This window comes from Trachypithecus francoisi, unplaced genomic scaffold, assembly GCF_009764315.1.
Source record: "Trachypithecus francoisi isolate TF-2019V2 unplaced genomic scaffold, Tfra_2.0 Lachesis_group18, whole genome shotgun sequence".
In the NCBI taxonomy this organism is placed as follows: domain Eukaryota; kingdom Metazoa; phylum Chordata; class Mammalia; order Primates; family Cercopithecidae; genus Trachypithecus; species Trachypithecus francoisi.
The window spans coordinates 70,868,210-70,882,481 of record NW_022681463.1 but is presented as its reverse complement, the minus strand read 5'-3'; the positions used below and the strand labels follow the sequence as shown (position 1 = coordinate 70,882,481).

General features: G+C 42.8%; 1 protein-coding gene and 1 non-coding gene across 14 annotated transcripts in view; both read right to left on the bottom strand.

Moving 5' to 3' along the window:
* Window positions 1–14,272, bottom strand: part of RUBCNL (rubicon like autophagy enhancer) — a 51,633-nt gene that overhangs the window by 34,457 nt on the left and 2,904 nt on the right. For 5 of the 13 annotated variants that reach the window (XM_033176927.1, XM_033176925.1, XM_033176928.1 and 2 more), the window contains exons 1-2: window positions 4,736–5,308; window positions 1,985–2,644 (exon numbers count right to left, since the gene is read on the bottom strand). In XM_033176927.1, coding sequence (XP_033032818.1) covers window positions 1,985–2,546 — 562 coding nt within the window. In that variant the 5' untranslated portion in view covers window positions 2,547–2,644; window positions 4,736–5,308. Of the gene's footprint in view, window positions 1–1,984; window positions 2,645–4,735; window positions 5,309–7,947; window positions 8,378–8,504; window positions 8,988–9,181; window positions 9,206–14,272 lie in introns of those variants that run through there. The other 8 variants (XM_033176929.1, XM_033176926.1, XM_033176938.1 and 5 more) reach the window with 6 other exon arrangements.
* LOC117063780 lies at window positions 4,412–4,602 on the bottom strand. Its single transcript, XR_004429070.1, has one exon. It is a non-coding gene; the product is annotated as a U2 spliceosomal RNA (small nuclear RNA).

The window sequence follows — 14,272 nt, the reverse complement described above, 5'->3', positions numbered from 1 at the left end:
CCGCCTCCCGGGTTCACGCCATTCTCCTGCCTCAGCCTCCGGAGCTGCTGGGACTACAGGCGCCCGCCACCACGCCCGGCTAATTTTTTGTATTTTTAGTAGAGACGGGGTTTCACCGTGTTAGCCAGGATGGTCTCGATCTCCTGACCTCGTGATCCGCCCGCCTCAGCCTCCTAAAGTGCTGGGATTACAGGCCTGGGCCACCGCGCCCGGCTCTCTGAGTTATTTCTAAAGTCACTGGCAGGAGCTGCTGGGAGTCCTTGTCTTTGGGCAACAGGGGCTGGGGTACCTGTTTTCTTTCTGAGAAAAAGACAAAGCTACAGGATAATTGTAAATTGTAGAACGACCTCCTGTACCGTGATAGAACAAAAGGTTTCAGGCAAGGGCATGCTAGGCCCCAAAGATCATCTTCAGTTTATTATAACTTGTCGTTATGGTGGTGCTCTGTTGGGGAGAGGGCTTTCCTCGATGAGACAATCTATTAAGACTGATCTCTCACTTAGGGCCGGGCGCGGTGGCTCAAGCCTGTAATCCCAGCACTTTGGGAGGCCGAGACGGGTGGATCACGAGGTCAGGAGATCCAGACCATCCTGGCTAACACGGTGAAACCCCGTCTCTACTAAAAAAATACAAAAAAAAAAAAAAAAAAATCCTAGCCAGGCGATGTGGCGGGCGCCTGCAGTCCCAGTTACTCGGGAAGCTGAGGCAGGAGAATGGCGTAAACCCGGGAGGCGGAGCTTGCAGTGAGCTGAGATCCGGCCACTGCACTCCAGCCTAGGCGGCAGAGCGAGACTCCGTCTCAAAAAAAAAAAAAAAAAAAAAACTCTCACTAAGCCATTACTAAATTTGCAAGTCACTCTTACATCTTAGAACTATCCAAGCAAAAAAAAAAAAAAAAAAAGAACTATCCAAGCAAGTGAGCAAAAAAAGAGAGGAAAAAAAAAAGGTCTGTCATCAGTCTTGTCATTTCGCTTACACTTGGTCCTTATCTCAAAATTAACCATTGAAAAATTGTCCAAAATGTGTTCTTCTTAAGCAATGAATAAATGTGTTAAAGAGTATCATCATCTTTGATTGCCCAAACATTTCCAAAGAACATTCCAAAAGAACGAATAACAAAGATGAGCTCCTGCTAGTGAGAAATAAACATACAGAGAAATAGGCAGGCAGCAGGCAGACTGATGACTTTTTAAATTGTTTGGAAAGAAAAAGCTTCATTAATTATTTGTACTAGGGTTCTAACAGAAATGTAAATTGATAATGACAAGTGTGACTATAACATAAATATTTAAAAATGAAATAACCATGTCACAGATGATAACAGTAATAGCTACCTTATTGATTCTTGAGTAGCACTTTGCATGGATTATCCAAGTTTTAGGAATTTTAGGGTCTTAGGGATATGTACATTACTTCATAGCAGTGAGAGCCCTTGTTTTAATAAAAAGGGGTTTGGTATAGTCGTCAGGGGGTACTGTGGTTATTGTTTTAAAATCTTCCTATTTTCCCGTCAGACTCTATACAGATAAATATAACAAGTGAAGTGAGTTTACCACCTACTAGGTACTGGTGTGAAATGGAGCCCTCTGTGACTGTCTGGAAACACCTCCAACCCCCACACTGACTTGAGAGTGCTTCTGATGCTCTCCCTTGCAGACAATTTAATGAACTCTAAGTTCCTGAAGGCAGACACCAGCTTAAAGATGGCACATGGCATTGATTATCAACTACATTAAGCTAAAAAGGTAACAATTCTCTGCAGTCGAAGGAGAAAGCCAATACTGGATTTCACCTGTTGTGACCACCCAGCCGGCCGGGCTGCTGACAATATTAAATGAGGCAATGCACTGGCATCTGGTCAAAGTGGAAACCCACGAACTTTTCTCCCATGGGGAAGACAATATGGCAGGCTTTAGAGCAAGGTAAAGCAAGGGTGTGAACAGAGAGGAATGAGGGAGGTCACCTAGTCACCTACTAAAATTACCTTCAGCAGCAGCAGATGTCAGGTGGGAAGGCTCAAAAAAAGCACTGTCAGTCTCAGGATATGGGGAGGTGACCAAAGTCCTAGGGCTTGTGGGCAGAGACACTTGATGAGAGTATCCTGGGCGGACCATGTGTACTTCTGTTGAGGACAGAGAGAACCTGCTACTCTTTTCCCTCGAGCCATGGGGAGAAGCGCTGCCAGTGGAGTCTGTAGTAGCCTCAGACAATGTTGTCTGTGCCAGTGAGTCCCTGAGGCACGAAGGTGAAGGGCCTGAGGGAGAGGCAGCATCTGTCACAAAATGGGTCCCACTGTTCCCGGCTGCTGGCACCTGAGGTTGCAAGTCCTGCAGCTGTTGCTGTACATCCTGGGGGTTGATCCAGGCAGCTTTGTGCCTCATGAGCCGGATGTCTAATTGGCAAGGAGGATGGTCAGTGTTCAGGAGTCCAGGCGAACCATCAATAATGCCAGAGTAATGGGTGATCCCTTCCCAGGGGTCCTCAGGAGAATCCTGCCTGACTGTAGACTGTGACACCATCTTTCCAGGCTTGTGACTGGTGTGCATCCATTCAAAACAGATAGAGGGAGTTCCCTGATTGCTGGTACGACTTGATTTGGGCCCCGAACTCACCACATGGCCAGCTGGGGGTCTGGAGAGCTATTCTGCAATGAGCAAAGAATCATTCAAAATAAGTAAAAATTCAATTGTATTTTGGCTACAAGTTACTTTGAGATGGCAAAACCCAAAAAATGTAGAAGTCTGTACTTGGTTCTATCCAACACAGTAAACTGCACTTGGATTTATAAGTCAAAAAATAAATAAATCAGCTATAAAACTAGCAGTAAACCTACAGAGGCTTGACATTGGGATAGGAAACATTTTTCAAAGCATATATTAAGAAATCACAAAGGATCAACTGATAAATCCCATAAAAATGTAAAACATCCATGCATCAAAATTATTTTAATAAAATTAAATGTCAAATCCAAGATAGGAATACTATCTGGAAGTAAAGACACATTTCCATACTTTCTTTTTTTTTTTTTTGGAGACAGAGTCTCACTCTGTCACCCAGGCTGGAGTGCAGTGGGGCGATCTCGGGTCACTGCAACCTCTACCCCCCAGGTTTAAGCTATTCTCGTGCCTCAGCCTCCCGAGTAGCCGGGATTACAGGTGCCCACATCATGCCTGACTGATTTCTGTATTTTTAGTAGGGAGGGGGTTTCACCATGTTAGCCAGGCTGGTTTCGATCTCCTGACCTCAGGTGATCCACCCACCTTGCCCTCTCTGCGCCCAGCCATTTCCATATGTTCTTATTTTCATTTAGTTTGTTCTTGTGTTTCAATGAAGTAGGCAAAGTGGTATATAAAACAGAGGGATGATCTATAGCACTAAAGGCTTTGCTTCATGTAACTTATATTACCTTTCATACTTATAATATCAATATCAATGTATTCTCAGTTCATAATATTTAAAGAACACAGTATGAATCTAGAATCCATCTTTAAAACCCACTCACTTCTAAGCTCAGGTTTTAGCTTTAGTGAGGAGGTAATGATTAAAATGTTGAGAGCTACACAAACAAGAAGCACTCTTTGTCACTGTAATTACAGGCTCGAGAAATGTTTTGCTTTTCTGTTCTCCCACTGCCCTTTGCATTGTGAAGCTAAAAGCAACTTTCAACAGCAAAAGTAAGAAGAGCCAGGGGAAGGCCTAGAGATAGAAGGGTGGCCTATGCCACATTCATCCTGCACAGTGGTGAACGTGAGACTTGGGAGTCAATTACAGGGCTGTAAATACCATCGCTGTGTATGTAGACAACTCCTACATGTATCTCTCTATTTCCGATCTCCCGGCTAGCGCATCTTACTGCCTATTTGACATTTGTCCAGTAGGCATTGCAACCTGATACATCCAAAACAGTCACTCATTTCTCCTGAAACCCGCTCCTTCCCTGCTTTTCCCCCCTCTCCCAATTGCCCAAGCCTGAAACTTAGGAGTCATTTCTGATTTTATCTTTCCTTAGCTCTCCAACTTCATTCCATCAGCAAGTTTATAGCTATAGCTGCCATCTTAGTCTGAGTTACCGTCTTCTCACACCTGGATTTGCAGCCATAGCTTCCCAATAGGTTCCCTGCTGTTACTCTTGCCCAGGCTGGAGTGCAGTGGCACAATCTCAGCTCACTCCAACCTCTGCCTCCCAGGTTCAAGCAATTCTCTGCCTCAGCCTCCCGAGTAGCTGAGATTACAGGTGTGTGCCACCACACCCAGGTAATTTTTGTATTTTTAGTAGAGATGGGGTTTCATCATGTTGGCCAGGCTGGTCTTGAACTCCTGACCTCGTGATCCACCTGCCTCAGCCTTCCAGTGCTGGGATCACAGGCGGGATCCAACATGCCCAGCCAGTAACACCATGTTTTAACACCCAGAGGGGTGCACTGTTCCTAGAGGTACGGCAATACCAGGTTGATGCGTGGAGTGGACACAGCAAGCTCCTAGTCCATGTCCCTGCTCCAAAAATCCATTTAATATTTTGTTCCCGGATAGAGGACATATCAGATACTAAACTGATAAGAACAGATACTACACTTGATCTTAGCCAAAAGGACGAGAAGCGATTACTCTTGCCCATTTACAATCAAGAGGTGTTCGGAGAGATCTTTTATAAACCTAAATCAGATCATGTCACTGCCCTAATCGAAATCCCCCAAAGGCTTCTCATCAAATCTGGAATAAAATCCAGACTCCTTACCTTGCCCTCAAGGCCTGACATGATGCTGTCCCTGTAAACCTGTCTCACTAATCTTCATCCAGCCTCCAAAAGCCCCAACCACACTGCAAGCTCTTGAACCCTATAGGCTCCTTCTAACCCTAGGAATCCTGTTTTATGTCTCCTCTTTCTGAAATGCTCCTCCCCCAGATGATCACACATTTGGCTCTTTCCTGTTGTGAATGCCCTGATTTGTAAATTACTTCCTCAAAGATATCTTTTCTAACCACCTTTCTTCTTCAGGTACTTCCCCCATCATTACCTCTCACATGGCCATAAACACTGAGTTTTCGTCACAGAGGTGCTCACTTCCTGCTATTTTTTAGTTCATTACCGCCATTCTCCCCCCACTCCCACCTAACTATAAGCTTCATGAGAGGAGGGGCCTTGTCTGTTCCCTGTTGGGTAGCATGCCCCATACCTAGAGCTGCATATGAGGTTTCAATAAATGTTTACGAATTGAAAGAACAAATCCAACAAAATGGAGACAAAGTTAAGAGCTAGAGAAAAGGCCGGGCGCAGTGGCTTACACCTGTAATCCCAGCACTTTGGGAGGCCGAGGTGGGTGGATAACCTGAGGTCAGGAGTTCGAGACCAGCCTGACCAACAAGGTGAAACCCCACCTCTACTAAAAATACAAAAATTAGCTGGACGTGGTGGCAGGAGCCTATAATCCCAGCTACTCAGGAGGCTGAGGCGGGAGAATCGCTTGAACCTGGGAGGCAGAGGTTGCAGTGAGACAAGATCGTGCCACTGCACTCCAGCCTGGAAGACAGCGAGACTCCATCTCAAAAAAAAAAAAAAAAAAAGAGCTAGAGAAAAGACTTCTGTGGCAGATATAACTGTTCTATTAATGGGGCAAAATTACTCATATAGGAATAGAAGTGAATCCATGCTTCCTAAAACATGAAATTGTTCTCACCCAATAATAAAAGTTCAGTAGACCAAAATAAGGTACATATGAAAACTGTTTTTGAGACTTTGAGTCTCAAGAGTGTTTCAGACTTCTTTATTTGGGGGCCCTATATTCTAGTTTATACCTTTTCGAGTAATAAAGATTATACGTACAATTTACATACACACGCACGCACGCACACACGCACACACAATTGACCCTTGAACAACATGGATTTGAACTTTGTGGATCCACTAACATGTGGATTTTCTTCCATATTTGTCACCATGAGGCAACAAGACTAATGCCTCTTTTTCCTCCTCCTCTTCAGTCTACTCAACATGAGAGGACAAGGATGAAGACCTTTATGATGATCTATTTCCACTTAATGAACAGTAAATATATTCTCTCTTCCTTATGGTTTTCTTAATGACATTTTCTTTTCTCTGCTTTATTGTAAGAATGTAGTATATAGTATTATACACTAACATACAACATATGTGTTAATCAACTGTTTATGTTATCAGTAAGGCTGCGGTTAACAGTAGGTTATAAGTAGTGTTAAGTTTGGGGGAGTCAAAAGTTGTGTGCAGATTTTCAGCTGCACAGGGTGTTAGCGTCCCTAACCCCTGCACTATTGAAGGGTCAGCTGTAGGGTTGTATATATATATGTATCTTTTGCAAATGACATATATTGTTTCTGGAGGCATACACACACACACACACACATATATATATCTTTTGTATATAACATATATTAATACATAAATGCACTGTTTGTATGTAGTACACATATATAAATGTATACATGCGTCTTGAAAACACCACGAAAGCCCCAAATCACCATTCACAAAATATCAACAGAGTACATCTGGTTGTGTTAACTGCCAGAACTCACCAGCCCAAAAGGCCTATCTTCCTTCTCCTGACCTCAAATCTCACCTTGTGCACCAATTTCTCTTTGTCACACATCTTTTCCTCTCCAATAATTCTGGATTTTATAATTACAAAAGGAAACCATGACGTTTTTATAAAATGCCCAAACATAGAAGCCTAGAGTAAAAAGTGAACAGCTCTCATCACCCTAAGCCCCACAATCCTACTTTATTCTCAGAAATAACATTGTTAACCATTCTATTATTTCTAGACCTTTATCTATGAATTAACGTACATATTTCAGACCAGAAGATATGTTTTCTTTTTTATACACATCCATGGGATCATACTGGAGATATTCTACAACTTACCTTCTTTTTCACTCAACAGTATGTCTTCAGGGTGTATCTGATTCTCCTAAACTGTCTTGTCACTTTCTATAGTATAAATACATCGTACTTTACTTAGCCAGACCCTACTGATATAAATTAATGTATAACTTTTTGCAGTTACAAAGTATATAACAATGAACATCCTTGTTCGTGTCCTTTTTTGGTTGACTTTCTTTTTTTAGTTCCTTTCTCTTACTAGTTCCACTCTTAGTCTGAGTCCATAGTTCATGACAGCCTCATTATTTCCAAGAGAATAAAACTATATAAGTTATGGTTTACTCTCAATTTTCTACACATATCTTTTGTGTGTTTGGTGAGGGGAGATGATTATAGATGTGAAACCACATGAAAAATATGCAATCTCAAATGGTAAAGCAGTAGTGATTCCAGGTGGTTTTGTTTTTAATTTTTTTTATTTTTTTTGAGACGAGTCTCGCTCTGTGGCCCAAGCTGGAGTGCAGCAGTGCGATCTCGGCTCACTGCAACCTCCACCTCCCGGATTCAAGCAATTTTCATGCCTCAGCCTCCCTAGCAGCTGGGATTACAGGTGGGCACCACCACGCTGGCTAAGTTTTGTATTTTTAGTAGAGACAGGGTTTCACCATGTTGGCCAGGCTAGTCTTAAACTCCTGACATCAAGTGATCCACCCAACTCGGCCTCCGAAAGTGCTGGATTGCAGGTGTGGGCCACTGTGCCTGGCCGATCTCAGTGTTTTTTTTATAAACAAGTTAAAGGCAATAGTTCAAAGAGAATGACCTTATTTGGAGCCTCCCATACATGGAATGACCCAAGTGAACTGAGCAAAAATCAACTTCCTCATAAAAAGCAACTGTCAGAAGCAGGCGCTTGCTTCACTTCCTTCTAGAAAAGTGTTGTTGCTTCACAAAAACAACCAGCAGGTGCTGCTTTGCCAGGCTATAATATCAAAGCATTGAGAGTTAGAATAGGCCCATAATATATTCACAACCATGTCTAAGGTCACAGTTGGACAGTGGCAGAGACAGGACAAAAGGCCAGGTCAGATACTCACCAGGAGTATGAGTTTCTCGAAGAGGCAGATTGACACAGAGGAGAAAGTAATGATTGGAAACCATCAAAGTCCATGCAGTAGTGACAGGAGGTCAATATCCCCATTTCCCCATTTTTTATTTTACCTTTAAGGCAAAAAAACAATTTGCCAGGTGCTATGATACCATTGCCAGGTATGTCACTTGTTTCCATATTGTTTGTAGTGTGTTATTCAGTTAAGAAATATTTATTGAGCATCTACTACAGGTCTGGTATTGTTTTTGTTTTGGTAGCACTGGGGTAACAGAGGGGACTAAAATGAGCTTCCTGCCCTTCCTCAGCTTATGTTCTGGTGGAAGGGAGACAGTGAAGAGACACACATTTATACATTCAGATATACATACATTTTAAGGATTGATAAGCAGAGGTAATACAGGTCTAAGCAATACTTAGCATCTTCTCAACATACTTCCTCCCACTGTCACAAAGGGGTCCTTTGAATCAGATATACTTAGGTACAAAAAATAAAATCCATTTCCAAAAACATTTAAAGGAAGAGATATCAGTCTCAAAGCTTACCATCATTCCTACTGAGATTTTCCAGCTGGGGTTAAAAGGTAAGCACAGGCCAGATTACTAGTGAACATATAAGCTGCAGCAAAGGCCCTAGACAAACAAGAGACTTCAGGACTCCTCCAGCTAAATCATTGTGACATCAGAGTCAGTGGCCCCATCGAGAATGATTGCATCACTAGAGCCACCACACAGGCACAGTATTAACAGCAAAGATGCAACTTCTGCAGGAGGGACAGATGCCTCAGTGCCACCATGACACCTACAGTGACCTCACAAAAGTCTTTCAGATCATAGGCAGTTAGCACTTTGAGCACAGAGCAGCTTTAGCTCCCACTACATATAATGCTCTTGAAGTTATTTCATGAACAGGCAAAAGTACATCAGATTTAGGATTTAGGATTTTCTATGCCCCAACCCTAACTGCCTATTGAATACACAACTGGGGACATCAGAGTAAAGACACATCTTTTTTTTTTTTGAGACGGAGTCTCAGCCTGGGTGAGTCAGTCACCCAGGCTGGAGTGCTGTGGCGCAATCTTGGCTCACTGCAAGATCCACCTCCCGGGTTCACGCCATTCTCCTGCCTCAACCTCCCATGTAGCTGAGACTACAGGTGCCCGCCACCACGCCCGGCTAAAAAACTAAAATTTTTTGTATTTTTAGTAGAGACGGGGTTTCACCGTGTTAGCCAGGATGGTCTCGATCTCCTGACCTCGTGATCCGCCCACCTCGGCCTCCCAAAGTGCTGGGATTACAGGCGTGAGCCACTGCACCTGGCCAAAAGACACATCTTAAATCTTACCTTGTCAGTGAGGCCTCCCTGGTCAGCCTATAAAAACTAGCAATTGCCTCTCCCAAACAGTTCCTATCCCTCTTTTTAGCTCTGTTTCTCTCTTTAGCACAAATCTCATTATATTTAACCTCAATGACTAGCACCCACCAGAATGTTAAACCTACGAGGGCACTTTTTTGTTTTTTTTTTTTGAGATGCAGTTTTCATCTTGTTGCCCAGGCTGGAGTGCAATGGCACAATCTCAGCTCAGTGCGACCTCTGCCTCCCAAGTTCAAGCAATTCTCCTGCCTCAGCCTCCCAAGTAGCTGGGATTACAGGTGCCCGCCACCATGCTTGGCTAATTTTTTGTATTTTTAGTAGAGACGGGGTGTCGCCATGTTGGCCAGGCTGGTCTCGAACTCCTGACCTCTGGTGATCCACCCGCCTCGGCCTCCCAAAGTGCTGGGATTACAGGTATGAGCCACCACGTGTGGCCGAGGGTACTTTTTAAAATAAGGTATTTTGGACACTGCTTTGTCCCCAGAACCCAGAACAGTGGCAATAATAGGTGTTCGATAAATATATTCTTTGCACTGATGAATGAAATCATGAACAAATTATCAAACAATACCTAGGTATGGTTATGTTGGTTATTTCTTTGTCACTCAAGAAAGGAAGTCAAGAATGGATGTCACCCTTTAGAAGAAATTAGAAATCATGACCTAAACGTTCATCAACCATTTCCTTAGAATAAAGGATATCAGAGAATAGAAATCACAAATAAATAAGAGTCTAGAGTGAAAGGTAAAATTCATTTTTATCAATTTTATGCTACGTTACTAAGCACAGGTGCTACGATACCATTGCCAGCTATGTTCCTTGCTGCCATATTGTTTGTAGTGTGTTAGTTATTCAGTTAAGAAATATTTACTGAGCATCTACTACAGGTCTGGCATTGTTTTTGTTTTGGTAGCACTGGGGTAACAGAGAGGACTAAAATGAGCTTCCTGCCCTTCCTCAGCTTATGTTCTGGTAGAAGGGAGATAGTGACCCCCTTTGTCACAGTAGGAGGAAGTATGTTGAGAAGATGCTAAGTATTGCTTAGACCTGTATTACCTCTGCTTATCAATCCTTGAAATGTATGTATATCTGAATGTATAAATGTGTGTCTACTCACTATCTCCCTGGCTAGTAATAAACAAATGCTGAGTGGAGCACGGATAAATCTTAAACTGTAGCATGTGAGCTGCTTGGTTACCACAGTTCCCCAGAACTTCTTCCCTTCTTTCTCGGGATCTACGTCTCTTCATGCTTTGATGTTAGGCAAAGATTCATATCCCCAAGAGAATAATAGAGTCTAAAACTATCACATATCAAATACAAACCATCAAGACGCCCAATAATTTAACTCGACAGCTTCCAAAACAGTGTCCAGGAATTGTGGTAAACTGCAATTTTCCTATTTCATCTATATACTATATACTATGTAGTAATAAAAGCCACAGAAAGGAAACAGTGCTATCCTGCGATGTGGCTGGGTGGTGTCACAAAAGACTCCACTCCAACTGACTTAGCCTTTGGCAATGACCATTAATTTTGAAGGTTTGCTGTCAGAAGAACACAAAAGATGGGCAGAAAGCAATCAAGAGAAATGGGTAAGTAAGAAGGGAAAGGCAACGTTCAGGGAAAATTGAATATTTCACCTAAAAGAACTGCAGGGTTGCCCAAAACACCCAAATGACTAACTCCCTGTGGTCACTGCATATGACACCCTTCCCAGTCTCATTTTGCAAAATAATAATTTGCAAATTTTCAGGTGTTATTATGCCAATTTGAGAACTGAAATGGAGACCATTAGGTGACTTACTCAAAGGCTCGCTGCAGACTTGACTTCCTTGGCTCAAGTGATCCTACTGTCTCAGCCTTCAGAGCAGCTAGGACCCAGGTGTGCCACCACATCTGGCCAATTTTTTTATTTTTGTGGAGGAAAGGCCTCACTATGCTGCTCAGGTTGGTCTCAAACTCCTGGCCTCAAGCAATCCTCCTAGTTCAGCCTCCCAAAGTGCTGGGATTATAGGCAAGAGCCACCATGCCGGGCTAGACTTGTACACTTTAAATCAGTGAAGCGTTTGGCATGTAAATTCTATCTCAATCTCAATAACAGTATTTTTTTAAAAATACGAGTAGGAAATGCTCATCTCCCTTCAAAAAGATCTAGAACTAAAGGGAGCTGTATTTCATGGGCTACAGGGATCCAAGGAGCACAAGCTACACATCTGGCTGTGAACAAAAATACTGAAAGGATAGGAGAAAGTTAAAAGGAGAAGTAGAGAGTAGATAAAGGAAATACTGAATAAATGTGTCAAAAATAGGTAAGGAGAAGAAAGAGGAAGTAAAAGTGAAATTGTCATGATAGAACTATCTAGAAAAGGAAAAAACAAAAAAAATCAAGACCTGGTAAAGACGGAGTTTTTTTTTTTTGAGATGGAGTTTCGCTCTTTTCACCCAGGCTGGGGTGCAGTGGCACAATCTCGGCTCACTGCAACCTCTGCCTGCAAGGTTCAAGCAATTCTCCTTGCCTCAGCCTACCAAGTAGCTGGGATTACAGGCGCCTGCCACCATGACCGTCTAATTTTTTTTTGTATTTTTAGTAGAGACGGGGTTTCACCATGTTGGCCAGGCTAGTCTCGAACTCCCGACCTAGTGATCCACCCGCCTTGGCCTCCCAAAGTGCTGGGATTACAGGTGAGCCACGGCACCCGGCCTATCCACGCTTATCTTTAAACCAGTGCTGCAAGAAGGCTCTAAGGCCAAGATTTACAGATGATAAACAAGGTCAAAAAAGATAAGTATTGTGGTTATGTTTTAAGTGCCTATTTTTAAGAAATATATACAGAAGTATTTAGAAATAACTGACAGAATGTCAGTGGGGATGATAAATAGAAATAACTGGTAGAATTTCTTGAATTTGCTTTAAAATGATGCCAGTGGGCAACATGGATGAAGCACAACTGGCCATGTTGATAACTGCCAAAGCTAGAAGAAGGGAGAAGGCTGTTCATTGTACTATTCTATGTTTAAGTTTGAAATTTTCCATTAAACAATTCCTGTAAGTTTTCTAAAAACCTTCAATTTGCTACATCTGTCCATGAGTCCCTAGGTTGCCTATATGACCTCCTTATCTGCTACCTGGACACCTCTACGTCCCTCTACCCATACCCTCTTGTGGATCTTTATTCAAATGAAGACCTTACCCATCACCTTCAAAACTGAGACCTTTCCCATCACCTTTGACAAAACCACATCTCTACAGGTAACTGCTTTCCCCATGTACTGCCCTATAGTCTTCTCTACAGCATTCATTTTCTGACACCTTCCTCCTCATCAATTCATAACTAATGCTTACATGACATTTACTTTGTGCCTGGCACAGTTCCAAATTTTCTACACACACATCATTTCCTTATGCCTCGATTAGGTCAGAATCTTTCAAGGTGCTTCAGATTATTACCAACTTAGCCCAGCCCCCAAGAAAAATGAACTCTCTTGGTTTCTACACAGCAACATCCAAAGGGCAGCTGGAGGATGGGGGTGGGGTGAAGACTATTAAAGCTATCTTGATTAAGAAATAGTCAACATTATGAGCAAAACCCACAAGTCCAGGTGGCATTGTTTGGAAAAACAGAAAGCAAGAAAACTATCATCTGTAATTTCACAGTATAACAGAAGATACATGGAGTGAATAATGAATTGTTTCTGCCATACTAAGACACACACCCAGCCTACTTGAGGAGCTATTTTCAAATGACCAAGACCCAGGAGGCCCAGGCTAAACTAATCTAGCCCTAATTCTACAAGCACAGGAGTGAAAAGAAGATCTTTAAATCTTGTGGACTCAAATATCTCTTTCGAATATTAATATTCACCCAGCATGCAGCAGACTGCCTATACCTTGGCAATGCTAGTGACATTGACATGTCTACCTCCCTGAGCCCAGATCACCATAAAACCAAGCCTAAACTAAGAGTGAGCAAGCAAAACATCCTCAGATTTTTATATAAGTCATGGGACAAACAAAATGATTTAACAATTGAGCCATATTTTAAAAAATACCTGCAAAATATGCATATAGATAAGTGGAAGTCTCTTCACTTAACAAAGTGGCCATGCCAAAAACTAAGAATCATTTCCAAGTAAATACAGAGAGAATAGGGAAGTGCCCTATGTATATTTTTGGAATTCAGTTCTTTTCTGATCAACGGTAGCTTGTTGGAATAAAAGAATGTAAAAGAGTATAAGAAGAATAAAATTCTTTATAAGAATAATACAATACCTTTGAATATAATTCTTCTTATACTTACTCTACAATTTTCTACAAACGTACTTACTCTACAATTTTCTTTTTGAGACGGAGTCTTTTTTTTTTTTTTTTTTTTTTTTTGAGACGGAGTCTCGCGCTGTCACCCAGGCTGGAGTGCTGTGGCCGGATCTCAGCTCACTGCAAGCTCCGCCTCCCGGGTTCACGCCATTCTCCTGCCTCAGCCTCCCGAGTAGCTGGGACTACAGGCGCCGCCACCTCGCCCGGCTAGTTTTTTGTAGTTTTTAGTAGAGACGGGGTTTCACCATGTTAGTCAGGATGGTCTCGATCTCCTGACCTCGTGATCCGCCCGTGAGACGGAGTCTTACTCTGTTGCCCAGACTGGAGTGCAGTGGCGCGATCTCCACTCACTGCAAGCTCCGCCTCCCGGGTTCACACCATTCTCCTGCCTTAGCCTCCCGAGTAGCTGGGACTACAGGCGCCCGCCACCGTGCCCGGCTAATTTTTGTATTTTTAGTAGAGACGAGGTTTCACCGTATTAGCCAGGATGGTCTCCATCTCCTGACCTCGTCATCCGCCCGTCTCGGCCTCCCAAAGTGCTGGGATTACAGGCGTGAGCCACCGCGCCCGGCCTACAATATTCATCATCTAAAATCCACCAGCGAACAGCACCTGTTGACT